Source organism: Sorex araneus, chromosome 5, assembly GCF_027595985.1.
Source record: "Sorex araneus isolate mSorAra2 chromosome 5, mSorAra2.pri, whole genome shotgun sequence".
NCBI lineage: Eukaryota > Metazoa > Chordata > Mammalia > Eulipotyphla > Soricidae > Sorex > Sorex araneus.
The window spans coordinates 23,476,953-23,491,083 of NC_073306.1; the positions used below are offsets into that span (position 1 = coordinate 23,476,953).

General features: G+C 45.1%; 1 protein-coding gene across 1 annotated transcript in view; it reads left to right on the plus strand.

The window, feature by feature from the left end:
- Positions 1–681: 681 nt before the first annotated feature.
- Positions 682–14,131, plus strand: part of TXNDC12 (thioredoxin domain containing 12) — a 29,677-nt gene continuing 16,227 nt past the window's right edge. The window contains exon 1 of the mRNA XM_004607128.2: positions 682–1,162. Within this exon, the coding sequence (XP_004607185.2) occupies positions 1,066–1,162 (97 nt within the window). The 5' untranslated portion in view covers positions 682–1,065. The remainder of the gene's footprint in view (positions 1,163–14,131) is intronic.

Sequence of the window (14,131 nt, forward strand, 5' to 3'; positions counted from 1 at the left end):
TTTTTTTCTTTCTCTCTTTTTTGTTCGTCTGGGTGTGTACTTTTGTCCGTTGTCTTTTGCCAAGGCGTGAAGAACGCGCAGTCGGACTCCAACTGATGCCCGGAGAAGAGAACCGTGATCGTGTTCTTTCCGTTGCGTGTGAGAAGGATAGGACGGGAGAAATGCTCAACTCTCAAAAGTTAAAAAAAAAAAAAAAAAGCACACAGGCAGAATTGAGCAGAAGAAACGTGACGCTTGAAACAAGTCTACAGTGACTTCTGTCCTGGTTCTGAAGAGCTAGGTCAGTTTTGCAAAAAGAATCAAGCACATAGTTTCCTTGGAACTTGGATCAGTTAGTTGCATCATACTTCATTAAAAAAAAAAAGAATCGCGGTTGCAAGAAAAAAACAAGTCCCCAGCGCTTCAGGAAGGGACATTTGTGCAAGGCACGAGACCTTAAGCATCGCCAAACAGGTTTACCAGGTTTCCTTGGCTACCCGAGCAAGACGCTAAGAATGAAACCCACTTATCTCGTCTACCTTACTTTAGGAGGGACAAGATGAACCCGGAGACCCAAGGGGGCGTATCCGCCCACGTTAAGAACTGCTGACTTCCCAGATCAACAATTTGCGATTTGAATACGGAGTGTAGCGGTTGGGGGCGGGGGGGAGGAAGCGGTGGGGGCGCTGTGGGGGAGGGGCGAGCCTTCTAGCGGATGCTACCAGCAACGGTCCTTCGAGCCCCCTCTGCCACCGCCACTGTCTTGGCCCGCTTTCCCCTCTCGGCCCACGGACCGGACACCCAGATGGGAGGCGAGTGAGGGTGAGGACCGCGGGGAAGCAACTCCCCCCGCGCCTGCCGTTCCCGCCCCGCCTACGTGACCTGCACCTTTAAACCCACTCCTTCCCAAACTGGACCCCGGAGGCACCACCCACATCCGTATAACATCACTTCCTTCAGGGGTAGAGGAAAAGAAAAACCTGGGAACGCGACGAGTAGGCACGCTCGGGGGAGCCGCGCGGAGCTGCTGCTGCTGCGACTCAGCCCTGCGTCTGCTCCGTCTCGGGGCCCCGCTCACCCGCCACCATGGAGCTGCGGCCTCGTCTCGCGGCCACCTGTTTGCTGGGCGTCAGTTTCCTGCTCCTCCTCACCTCTTCTGCTGGACGCACCGGGCTTGGAAACGGTCAGACTGCTTTCTTCGTCTTCCTTCCTCGTCCTGGCCACCCCCATCCCCAGCCCAGTCGAACCCTCCTCATGCCTAACGCCGGCCGCTTCCCAGGTCCTCCCGTTGACCCGGACCCCGCCAGATTTGCCTTGTAGCCGCTCCAGAAGCTTCTGCAGTTGGAGGACGGGTTCTTGGGGTGGGGCGTAGCGGATCTGGGGAATGTTGAGGTGAAGAAGTTCTACTTAAGGGCTTCCTAAATTCTTGGGGGTGGGGGACGGAATGTCCCAGCGTAGGACCTGTCGCTTGCTAGTACTAACCTGGGAAGACCGAGTTCCCTGCTGGTCTGAAAAGGGCCTTGGGGTCCCTTGCCCCGGAAAGTTAGGTTACTGTCTCCTCTGTGGGTGGAGAAGATTGAGTGTTTTGAGTGAAGTGACAATGGCTATGAGGATGACCTCCTGCCCCATCCTGTTGCTTGCCTTTCCTGGGTTTGCGCGTTGAGTGACCGATCTCCTGGATTTCGCTTCCCTTCCGTTTTGGGTACTGATCTCTCTCTCTCTCTGTCGGATGCCGGCTGCAATCCTGCTGTCTTCAGAGGTCTCTTGCCCTCCCTATTGGCAGACGTATCGGTGGGTGTTGAAACTCGGTGCACCGTCTCCTAAAAAGAGAATGGTGAACAGGGCAGACAGGGAGCCTGCTCCTGTGGAGCGTAGATTCAAGTCAGAGAGACAGAGCAGACCCCAGGCACAAATGAAGTAAGGAGAACTCACCCCCACCCTCCCACCCATCAGAGCTGGGCAGAAACTGCTGGTGGGGAGGCCCTGGATGGGAGGGGGGAGTTGGCATCCCTTGAGCCCGAGAGGTTGGGGAAGGCTCCACTGAAAAAGGGTTGTGAGTGTCCATGCCAGAGATGAGCTTGGGCACAGTGACTGTAGGACCACAGCGGTTTTGGTTTTTTGTTTGTTTTTTTTGCTTTTTGGGTCACAGCTGGCGATGCACAGGGGTTACTCCTGGCTCTGCACTCAGGAATCATCCCTGGCGGTGCTCAGGGGACCATATGGGATGCTGGGAGTCGAACCCAGGTCGCCATGTGCAAGGCAAACGCCCTACCCGCTGTGCTATTGCTCCAGCCCCAGGCCACAGTGTTTTAAGTACTGACGTCCCCGTTTAAAAAAACAGACTCCCTGAACACTAACATGCAAGTGGATGTTTGTATTGGGGGAGATGAGAGAAGATAGTTGGAGAGTGTGGGGTATAGATCTGGGGTTGTAATTCACTAGAGTGGCTGACTAGCTGAGTGGCTGGCAGGCTGCTAAACTTCTCAAAGCCCAGTAGCTCATCTGCAAAGTGAGGATAATAATTGCTGCAAAATAATTGCTACCGCCAACACTTAACACATAATGATCTCTGTTCCAGTTACTGTATGAGGTGTGGGCAATACCTTGAAGTTGTGAGTTTGGTATCTTTGGTTTTTGTTAGCTATTAAATTAACCTCTCTGTGGTTGTTCAGTGTGGAATAATAAGCAACCCAAGATGTAGTGGCGGAAAAGAGTAGTTTTATTATGCTTCTATTTCTGTGAAACAAGAATTGCAACAAGGCAATATCTTGGGGCCTTATTCCACTGCCCTGGTTCCTTCTCCCCGGGGTCCTCCTTTGTGGGCTAATGTTTGTCTCCTCACAGATTTGTATATGGATTCCAGTAGTGAATGCCCCTAGAGAATTGGTGGAAATGCACAGCATGATTGGCCTTCCAGGTCACATGCTGTCACTTCCACTATATTCTATAGGGGCATGTTCAAGAGGAAGGGATATTAGTCCTCCTTCATATCCTACTGCAGGAATTCTGGGGTCAGTGTAAGAAGAGTACCTGGAATGAGAGATACTGTTGCAATCACCTTTGAAAAGTGTAACATGTGCCAATGAAGCAGGACCAGTAAACCAGGATCATATTTTTCTTAGCTCATGCATGCCGAGGAATATTTGTTGAAAGAAGAAATGAATGGTAATTCCATCGCTGTGATCCCTGTCTTTTTGTCTAGTTTCTAGTCTGGAGAAAGTTAGCAGACAGTTATATGGCAGGGGGCTGTGTACTGTGAGCAGGGAAGTATAGTGTAATTGCACCCGTGCAAAGGAGGGGACCTTCAGGCATGGGCTGTGTTTTAGACACTTTAATCAGGCACAGGATTAAAGAAAAGGCTCTTTGATTGTGTCAAGGAATCGGGAAGTATTTGGTTAATTTTTATTAGTCTGACTTCCCAAGGAATAATATGTAATTCTTCCTGAAAGAATGAATATATTTGTGTATATACATATATATACATATATATGTATATATATATTGCTTTTGGGGTCACATCCAGCGATGAACAGGGGTTACTCTTGGCTCTGCACTCAGGAATTACTCCTGGTGGTGCTCAGGAGACCATATGGGATGCTGGGAATCGAACTCAGGTCGGCTGTGTGCAAGGCAAACGCCCTACCCACTGTACTATCACTCCAGCCCCCAAAGAATGAATATTTTGTTTGATTTTTGGTTTGGGGTCATACCCGGTGGTGCTCAAGGCTTACTCCTGGCTTCTTGCTCGGGAATCACTCCTGGCAGATTTGGGGGACCATATGATGTGTGAGGATTAAACCCCAGTCAGCTGCACACCAGGCAAGTACCCTACCCACTGTACTGTTGCTCTAGCCCAGAAATGAATAGTTCAGATTTTTATTTTATTTATAGCTGTTGATGGTGGAAGCTTAGAAAATAGCATCTTCCTCACTACCAAAGAAGTGCAACCTAATGCAGTGGTTCGTAAAAATATTCATGAGTAGGATTTCTTTCCAGATGTTCTCTGGTGCTGCGCCTTTGTTTAAAAAGGTCTGGTGGTTTAACTGATGGTTAAACTGGTGGTTTGCAGAGAGGAGCAGTTAATCCTAATGTTTGCTTGAAGAGGAAGTCCAGTGGTATCTGAGCATTGGATAGGAATCAGGAGCCCAGGCTTCTACTTCGGAATGATTTTTTTTTCTTTTTGGGTCACACCCAGCAATGCTCAGGGGTTACTCCTGGCTCTGCACTCAGGAATTACTCCTGGTGGTGCTTGGGGGGACCATATGGGATGCTGGGGTGAACCCAGGTTGGCTGCATGCAAGGCAAAAAAGGAGAGAGCTGGACTAGAAAAAGTCCTAATAGCCCTTCCAATTGTCATTCTCGTTTTTTTTTTTTTTTTTTTTTTTGTGTGTGTGTGTGTGTGTGTCCCTCCACCAGTAACCCAAAGTTCCCTCACTGTCATTCTAGACTTTTGCAATAATTTATTGTTCTATAAGAAGTTGTGATGTGGGGCCGGAGCGATAGCACAGCGGGTAGGGCGTTTGCCTTGCATGCGGCCGACCCGGGTTCGATCCCCGGCATCCCATATGGTCCCCCAAGCACCGCCAGGAGTAATTCCTGAGTGCAGAGCCAAGAGTAACCCCTGAGCATCGCTGGGTGTGACCCAAAAAGAAAAAAAAAAAAAGAAGTTGTGATGCATTCCGCGTGGGGTGAAATGATAGTGTCTAATTCTCCATTTACTGTGTTTCAGGCATAGCCCTGTGCATTTTTCATGTAGTGGTGGTTCACAATAAGCTTGTGAGATGAATACTTTTTAAAAAACAAAAAATCATCATACCAGCCCCACAGATGAAGAAACTAAAAATGAGACATAGTAGTAATACAGTAAGTGAACTAACTGGGATATAACCTCAGAGCCCGCCTGCCAAGAGTGCAGGAACTTGAAAGATATGAAAGGAGGAGACAGCTGTCTGGTGGCAGTTCCAGTGCGGTTCTATGACAGAAACTGATAAGTTGGTCAAATTTGGGGCAGACAAAATTTGGCTGGGACACATACAGGATATGTGCCTCCCACAGTGATCAAGTTAGTTACCACAACCCTAGGGATTGATATTTTGGTTAGTTGTGTTTTGCATTTTTGCTTTTGTGAAAACAGTAACTATTTGAACCAGGTGCAGCCCAGCTGTGTTAGCAGCTGTTTGTATTTTGCCACAGTGTTATTGCATCTCTCAGGTACAGTGTTTCCTCTTTTAGAAAAAGGCTGCCTCTTTCTTGACTTTGTTTCATCATCTGGTGGGGGGGATGGGAGGAAAGGGTGTAGAAAATTCTTTCCTGATATCTGGTATCTGGGACTTCAGCTCCTAAAGCAATTTTAGAAAGAAAAGTGCTAGGGAATTCTGATGCAAGTGCTGGATTTAAAAATGGTCACTTTCAGATTTTTCTTTTCTTTTCTAACTAATATTTTTTAGAGCAGGCATGGAAGCCTGCAGCTCACTTTGCAGGTGGCTGGCATGAAGAAGTACCTGTGAGCGTGACACTGTAGGAAATTGGATCTCTTAGATGTTCCACGTTGGCATGGGGTTTTGTTGGCATGAGGATGTGGGCGCTGTGGGTGGAGTTGAGGATTAGGTGATTTTAGGAATAAGGTAAATATTGGGCCTTTCTGAGCTCTCTTTTTTTGTTTGCTTTTGTGCCGTACCCAGTTGTGCTCAGAGGTTACTCCTGGCTCTGCACTCAGTAATCACTCCTGGAGGTGCTCAGGGGACCAAATCCGAATGCCGGGGATCAAACTCACAACTGCCACGTGCAAGACAGGTGTCTTATCGACTGTACTATTGTTCTGGCCTCTGTCCAAGCTCCTTTTAAAGGAAATAGGTTTTCCACATCCCAAATCGGTGTTTTTATCCTGTTTTGGTGAAGCAACATTCTTTCATTGGTCTATTTTTTGAGTCTTGGCTAGAAAGCCAGTAAAGTGGCGTGAGAGGTTAAGTGATGTACTGCAACTCTGCTCCCTACATTCTGATCCTAGTTTGCCTCTTCCAGGCAGGGTGACTGGTCAGTCTGCTGAATTCATCTGCTACATCTGTGAAGGCCAAGTTTCTACCTTAAGTTTATTGTGGTGATTAAGTAAGCTCATATATGTAAAAGGATGAAAAACAGTGCCTGGCACATATTAAATGCATGTGAGTGTCAGTCACTATGAATGCCGTGTCAGTTTAGATAAACAGAAAAATGATGGTGATGATTTCTATTATAAAAAATTTCAATGTGCGGGGGCTGGAGCGATAGCACAGCGGGTAGGGCGTTTGCCTTGCACGCGGCCGACCCGGGTTCAAATCCCAGCATCCCATATGGTCCCCCGAGCACTGCCAGGAGTAATTCCTGAGTGAAGAGCCAGGAGTAACCCCTGTGCATCACCGGGTGTGACCCAAAAACAAAAAAAAAAAAATTTTTTTTTCAATGTGCTTTTTTAATATCAATTTTCAAAGAAAGTTTTTATGTGTAAGTAAACTGTTTTAAATTACACTGCTAGCCATACTCCTAGGCATAATACTGGTGACCGGCTAGGGAAATGTTGGAGTACGGGAAGAGCATGTTAATTAGGAATCAGGAGACCTCAGTTCTGGTTGTGGCTTGCTTTGTGGTTCTGGATAGCTCTTCTTTTTTACTAAGTCCTGGATAACAGGAGAGCACTGAGTTAATTGATCTCTGCAGTTGTGCTAGCCAAATAGCTCCATGCCACTCTTAGAATTTTAATTAATTAACATTAAGTAGAAGATTTAGATCCTCTGTTGTATTAGTCAGAGCTCAGGTACTTCATAGCCATATATAACTAGTGACTACCATATTGAACGGTGCAGATATGAAACATTTGAAAAAAGTTCTGATGCACTGGAGTCTCTTAGTATTAGTGACTGTAATCCATCACCTAGCTTCTGAGTAGTACAGGCTTATGGAAAAGTTTTGTTTTGCTTAATTAATGCTGATCTAGCTTCCCTATCTTTTGGCTGACGTTTTCCTGATAAGATATTTTTCAGTGATTTTACTTAGTACTTTCAAAAGTCTGTTTTAAGAGCCCAAGATGTGGTTCAGTGTTTGAGCCCGTGCTTTTTTTTTTTTCTGAGCACCTGTGAGGCCCTGGTTTCAGTCTCTGAAACCACACACACTAGTTAAGCTTTTAATTTTAAAAAATTTTCTGAAATGTCTATAAAACCTTTATCTGGATGGATCACAGCAAGACCTCAAGCCATATTAATTTTCAAAAAATTAATTAATGCAGCCAACCTGGGTTTGATCCCTGGAATCTCATATGGTTCCTCAAGCCCTGCTTGGTTCCTCAATTCCTCAAGTAATTCCTGAGTGCAGAGCCAGGAGTAACCCTTGAGTACCATTGGGTGTGTCTTTTCCCCACTAAAAAGAGAAGTCCTTGTAAATACAAAAAGTGTGTGTGTGTGTGTGTGTGTGTGTGTGTGTCTGTCTGTCTGTCTTTTAACCAAAATCTGCTCAGTTTAACTGACAAGTTTAGTCCCTATATGTTTTTTGTGGTTATTGATAGAACTGGTCTTATTTCATACAATTCCTATTGTCACTGTTCTTTCCTATTTTCCGGGGGGGGGGGGGCGCGTTGTATTGCAGGGTGGGGATTGAGGCCACACTCAGATGCACTCAGGGCTTACACTCCTGACTTTGTGTTCAGAGAACACTCATGGAGACACTCAAGGAACCATCTGTGGTGCTGGGGATCAGATTGCATGCTAGACAAATGCCTTAACTTCTTTACTATCTCCTGCCTAAATTATTTTTAAAAATTAACTTTGAAGGCCTGAGAACAGAGTTGAGTGGATTGGAGTGCGTGCTTTGCATCCAGGGGCCCCAGGTTCCAACCTTGCCCCACTACGTACGTAGTCTCCTGACCATTTTGAGGAGCAGCTTCCGAGGACTGAGCCAAGTTACCCTCATCCCTGCCAGATGTACACCCAAAAGCAAAACCAAGGAAAGCAGGGAGTTGACCCTGACAACCTCAATTTAGATCCGAGATCTGTCTGATACTAGCTATATGATTTTGGAAAAGTTACTTGGAATGAATTAATAAGAGATTGTCCTACCTCCTAGGGTTATGAGGATGAATATTTATAAAGTACTTAGGATGGTGCCTGACGATTCATTATATTAATAGCAAATACAGCAATTCTCTATTCCCAGACACTATTCTAAGGCCTTTAATATATTCACTTACTTAATCCTCACAGCTGCGTGTAAGGTCACTGGTATTGTGGTCTTATTTATAGTTGAGGAAAGGCAGGCTAGTAACTTTCCTGGTGTTACGTATCTAGTAAGACACAGAGCTGATATTCAAAGCCTAAAAGTCTCAATCCAGTGCCCATGCTCTTAACAACTATGTAATACTGCTCAATAGATTAATTGAGAGAATATGAGTGGTGAATACCTCATGGTGGAAAAAAGAAGTCTTAATTTTTCAAAAAATATATTTCTCCCCTTTGGCTTTAAAAGATAGATTTTGCTTAGCACCAAAATTTAATATATTTTTAAACTTAGGTAATTTTTTCTTAAAAATATTTTTTTGGGTCAAACTCGGTGCTCAGGGCTTACTCTTTTACTCCTTACTTTGGAATCACGCCTGGCAGGGCTTTAGGTGGGATGCTGGGGATCGAATCCAGATCAGCCACATGAAAGGCAAGTACTCTATCCACTGTACTGTCTCTCTGGTCCCATTTAATCATATTTCTTTCTGCTTTCTCCTGAATTCTATTTTTCCTGTCTTAACTTACATCTTTTATTATATATGAATAGTCTAATTGATCTCTTATGAATACGAATATTTGAAATGCTCTTAAAGCTTTCTCAATATTTTTTGTGAGTTTGTAGTTTTACTAAGTTTCACTGTGTTTTGGTTTTACAGTTTATCCCATTCATTAGTTATACATTCATTGTGCTTCTGATATCTACAGACTCACTTGATCTCAGTGCTTAAAAATTCTGCCATCATCTCTTTTTTTTTTCTTATAAAAAATGCAAATGTTCAGGCTCAGGGAGATGTTCAGAGGCCTGGCATGCTTAGGGTCCTGGGTGGCATTACTGGCATTCCCTGAGACCCCCCTTCGGCCCCCAGCTTGGGGAGGCCTCCCTGTGAAAACAAAACAGGAATGTTGAATTGAAGTTGCAGTTCAGTGGTGGGGTGTATACTGTGTGAAACCAAGGGTTTAGTCCCGGCCCTCCAGCACCCCACATAAAGATAAAAGAACTGTATTTTATAGTAGATAATTTATTAATCTTAAAAGTGTTAAAAGCACCTTTCTTCCCACACTTAGCATGTGGTCACCTAGGGCCCACTCCAGTGACATACTCTTCTCAAATACATTCTTTCCTTCATCTTTTCACTCTGAGATGCCAAGTGTTTTGTGAGGGGCCGGGGTGGGGGGGCACACCCTGTGGAATGCTTGAGGGCTATTCCTGTGAGTTCTGGGGGACCTTGCAGTGGTGTTTATAGGACCGTGGGCTCTTGTAAGCAAAGCATGCACTCCAGCTCTTTGAGCTGCTTCCAGCTGAGTCTTGAAAGGTAACCTTTGAATTTTTACTTAAGCTTCCTAATCCACTCTTATCTTCCAGCCTCTCCTTTCATTGTCTGCCTCTTTACATTTACTTCATTCTAGATAACTATGACTCTTCTCTTCACCTGTCTTTTTTTTTTTTTTTTTGCAGAGTTGTGGGTGGTTTGAGGGGGCTATACTTGATTGTGCTCAGGGCTTATTCCTGACTCCAAGATTACTCCTGGCGGGCTCGAGTACTGTATGGGGTGCTCTGATTGATCCTGGGTCAGCTGCATGCACTGCTGGGTACCCAATCTGTTGTACTATCTCTCCTGCCCCTTCACCTAATTTTAATTGTTTTAACTTATCCATTGAATTCGGGGAGTAGTGCTCCGGTTGTTCCGTGACTTTGTGGTCAGGAGTGACGCTGGCAGTGACTGAGACCATAGGCAGTGTTGGGGAGCGAACCCTTGGTTGGTAGCTTACAAGGCTTACCTCCTGTACCATCTCTCTGGCCCTTTTGTTATTGTTCTTGCTAGTTTATTTTGTTGGGTTGGGAATCACATCTGGCACTGCTCAGGGCTTACTCTTGGCTCTGTACTCAGTTATCACTCCTGGCAGACTTGAAAGACCGTCTGGGGTGCCAGGGATGGAACCTGGTGTTGTGCCCAAGTTTCAGATCCCCCGTTGCGGAGAGACCAAGTCCACACACAACAGTGCAACAGCAAAAGAACGTTACTACTAGCTCGAGCCAGCGCTAGCCCGAGCTAGGGTCCAAGTCTCTTCCAGCACAGTGGAGTCTTGACAAGGATCTGACTCCAGATCACAAGCACTTTATATAGGTTTCGTTGTTAAGAAGCAATTTATATACTGATTTATTTTGTGTGTTTGTTTCTGCTTTTGGGGGGTCACACCCAGCGATGCACAGGGGTTAACTCCTGGCTCTGCACTCAAGAGTAACTCTGGGTGGTGCTCGGGGGACCATGTGGGATGCTGGGAATCAAACCCAGGTCGGCCGCGTGCAAGGCAAATGCCCTACCCGCTGTGCTATCGCTCTAGCCCATATATACAATCTTTAGCATTGTCCCTATTACAATGGTGGTCAGCAATTAGGCAATGGTTAGCAACAGTGTCTAAGGAGGGTACAGTGACCCCTCATGACCGGCCAGACCCAACTGCCCAATACCTTATCTTGACAAATTAGTCAACTGAGAGATTACCAGAAACTACAAGTCCCGCTTTGGGGAAACAGAAACTGAAGCCTAGTTGAGACTTCGTGTTAGCTGCAGCTTGTTACGGTTGCTAAGGAGCCTGCTTTGGGCCTCACACTGGGTCTGCCACGTGCAAGAAAGTTCCCTCAGCTATACTATTGCTCAGGCCCTGTTCTTACTGTTTTAGAGGAAGGATCTCCCAGAAAGAACTTGGCAGGCCCAGGGTGCCCTCTTTGTGTCTCCCAGCCAGTAGCGATTGGTGGTTCAATGCCTTGGACTTGTGCCATCCCCAGGTGCTAGAGATTACCTGAGCCACCCTATAGTTCTTGCGGGGAGACATATGGTGCCAAGATTACATGGGGGACAGCCACATATAAGGCATGAGTCTTGACCCTTGTGTGAAAATTAATAGTTGATAGCCAACCCAGTTTTGTTCCCCAGCACCCCACACTGTTTTCCTTAGCACCGCCAGCGATGATCCCTGAGCACAGAGCCAGGAATAAACCCTGAGCACCTCTGGGTATGACTCCAAAACAAAATAAAAAAACTCCACGCAAAAAAAGAAAGTCATGCATTTGACGAATGTTTATGGGCAGAGTACAGTGGATAAGGCATTCCCTGCACTCGGCCAACCTGGGTTCTAGCCTCACACCACGTATGGTCCTTAGAGCCTGCTAGAAGTGATTCCTGAGCACTGTTGGATGTAGCCGTAAAACAAAAAACCCAAAATAAAAATAATGGTTTTGTTTTTGAGTGATTTTAGGTCTTTAGAAAATGTGATAGAGGAGCCAGGGCAGCGGGTAAGGCATTGGCCTTGCACTTGGCTCACCCAGGATCAATCCCCGGCTTCCCATATGGTTCCCTTAGTCTGTCAAGAGTAATTTCAGAATGCAGAGCCATGATTAAGTCCTGAGCACTACTGGATGTGGCCCCAAATATGGAACAAACTAAGCGATAGAAAAGAAAGAACTACCGGAATGCCCTGCCCTCCCATTTCGGTTTCCCTTATTAACCTCCTACATTACTGTGGTGCATTTGCTACATTTATTGAGCCACTGGACTGGAGCAGTAGCACAGCAGGAAGGGTGTTTGCCTTGCATTCAGCCGACCCAGATTTGATTCCTCCGTCCCTCTCGGAGAGCCTGGCAAGCTACCAAGAGTATCCCGCTGCACGGCAGAGCCTGGCAAGCTACCTGTGGAGTATTCGATATGCCAAAAACAGTAACAACAGGTCTCATCATGGAGACGTTACTGGTGCCCGCATGAGCAAATCAGTGAACAACAGGAAAACAGTGCTACAGTTGAACCACTATTGCTTCATCATTATTAACTAAGCTACATACTTTATGTCTTTATGTTAGGCTTTAGCCTTTTTTTTTTTTTTTTAATTTTGGGTCATACCTGGCTTATGCACTCAGGAATTACTCCTGGCAGTGCTCCGGGGACCATATGGGATGCTGGGAATCTTACCTAGGTCAGCCGTGTGCAAGACAAATGCCCTACCTGCTGTACTATCGCTTCAGCCCCAGGCTTCAGTCTTTACACTCTACATCCTATGTGTTTTGACTAATGTATCATGACATGTATTAGGTTGCTCTGGCTGCCATAACAGATACCAAAAATTGGGTTAAATAATTAACCAGTAGCAATTTATTTTTCTCAACAATTCTGGAGGATAGAAGTTGAAGATCAAATTGCTGACAAGATTAATTTCTTCTTGCGGATAGCCATCTTTTATTGGGTCTTTCCATGGGGCCTTATAAGGACTCCAGACATAGCAGACAACTGCCTGCCTTCTGAGATAATTTTACTTATCTCCCTAAATAGAGAGAGTTGGGATTTCAGGAATTTGGAGGGGAGGGGGAAATAATTTAGCAAACAACACACATCCACTGTTATAGAATCATTACAGTAAGTTTACTTCTAATATTTCTAGCAGTGTCATTCTGTATGAGCACAGTAAGAGATATATCAAACTTCAAGCTTGGTTCTTCCTGAGGACATCTCACTATATATTCCAGACCACAGTCCTCAGGCCAGGTTAGTCTTCCTCACCCCAGCGGAGTCCTATCTCATCGTTACTTTTGGATCATGACAGCATTTGCCTATGATCATGCCCTCAATTTATAGTTGAGTATTGTGACATTCATTTTAATTACTCTGAGTCCCACAAATACTTTTTTTCTTTTTCTTTTTGGTTTTTGGGCCACATCCAGCCATCCTCAGGGCTTACTCCTGGCTCTGTGCTCAGGGATCACTCCTTGTGGGACTGAAAGAGGGGTGGGGCACATGGGGCCACCTGCAAGGGAACCCACCTTAACCAGCTGTGCTTTGGCTCTGGCCCCCCTCCTCCCTCCATCCCACAAGTAAAATTTGAATTTTACCTAGATTTTGCTGATTTGTAAGTAGATGCTGGGCCGTCTAGTCAGACATCTCCCTTTAAGCAGGGTTTTGTTGCTTGAGATAGAATAATGTTGACAGGTAGAATAATGGTGATCACATTAGGCTTTCTCTTGGGAATCCTCCCAATTTCACTCCCTTGATCATTCATTCTTCAGCAGTAGGCTTTGGGCCCCTAGTCAAGGGACACATTTTCTCTTGGCCAGCAGCCCAGGCAGTTGGGAATAAAAAGTAATGGTGATTGGTTTGGATACTGCTTTCATGTGCTAATCTCCATTGAGCTCTTTATTTCCCTATTGTAACACTGATGGAAATTAGATATGAATTTATATCTGGGAAAGAGACACCTGGAAGATAATGTAGTAACTGAAAAATGAATAAAATTGAAGTTTCAATCTCAGCGTGGCATTTACCAGCTATGTGACCCTGCTATGTTATGTGACTTTGAGTTATAGAAATCCAAACTGTAAAATAATAAAAGTTACTACTTATTGATTATGTACCATATATTCAGTGATTTTCTTGTTTTTGGACTAGTGGCTGTAGGGGATTAATGGGGCTATTTTTGGAAACTACACAACCTCTTTGAAGCCAACAGTGTTTTACAAGCCTGGTCACACATTAAAAGCAAATACCTCTTCTCAAGTAATTCTCACAGGCATTTCAGAAATAAAAAGAGGTTAGAGCTATTGTAATACCTATAGCTATTGTTACACCTATTTTGATGATGATACAATGGAAATACAAGGAGGTTAAGTAAAAGAGGGTACTTGTTGAGACCAAATTTGAGAGGTCGTAGTTTTGGTGTGCAAGCACATATAAAGTGTTCAGTGTATAACAGCATTATTATTATGGTCATTAATATTTCTGTCACTGTAGCACTGTCGTCCCATTGTTCATCGATTTGCTTGAGCGGGTACCAGTAATGTCTCTGTTGTGAGACTTATTGTTACTGTTTTTTGGCTTATCGAATACGCCATGGGTAGCTTGCCAGGCTCTGCCGTACATTGTGTA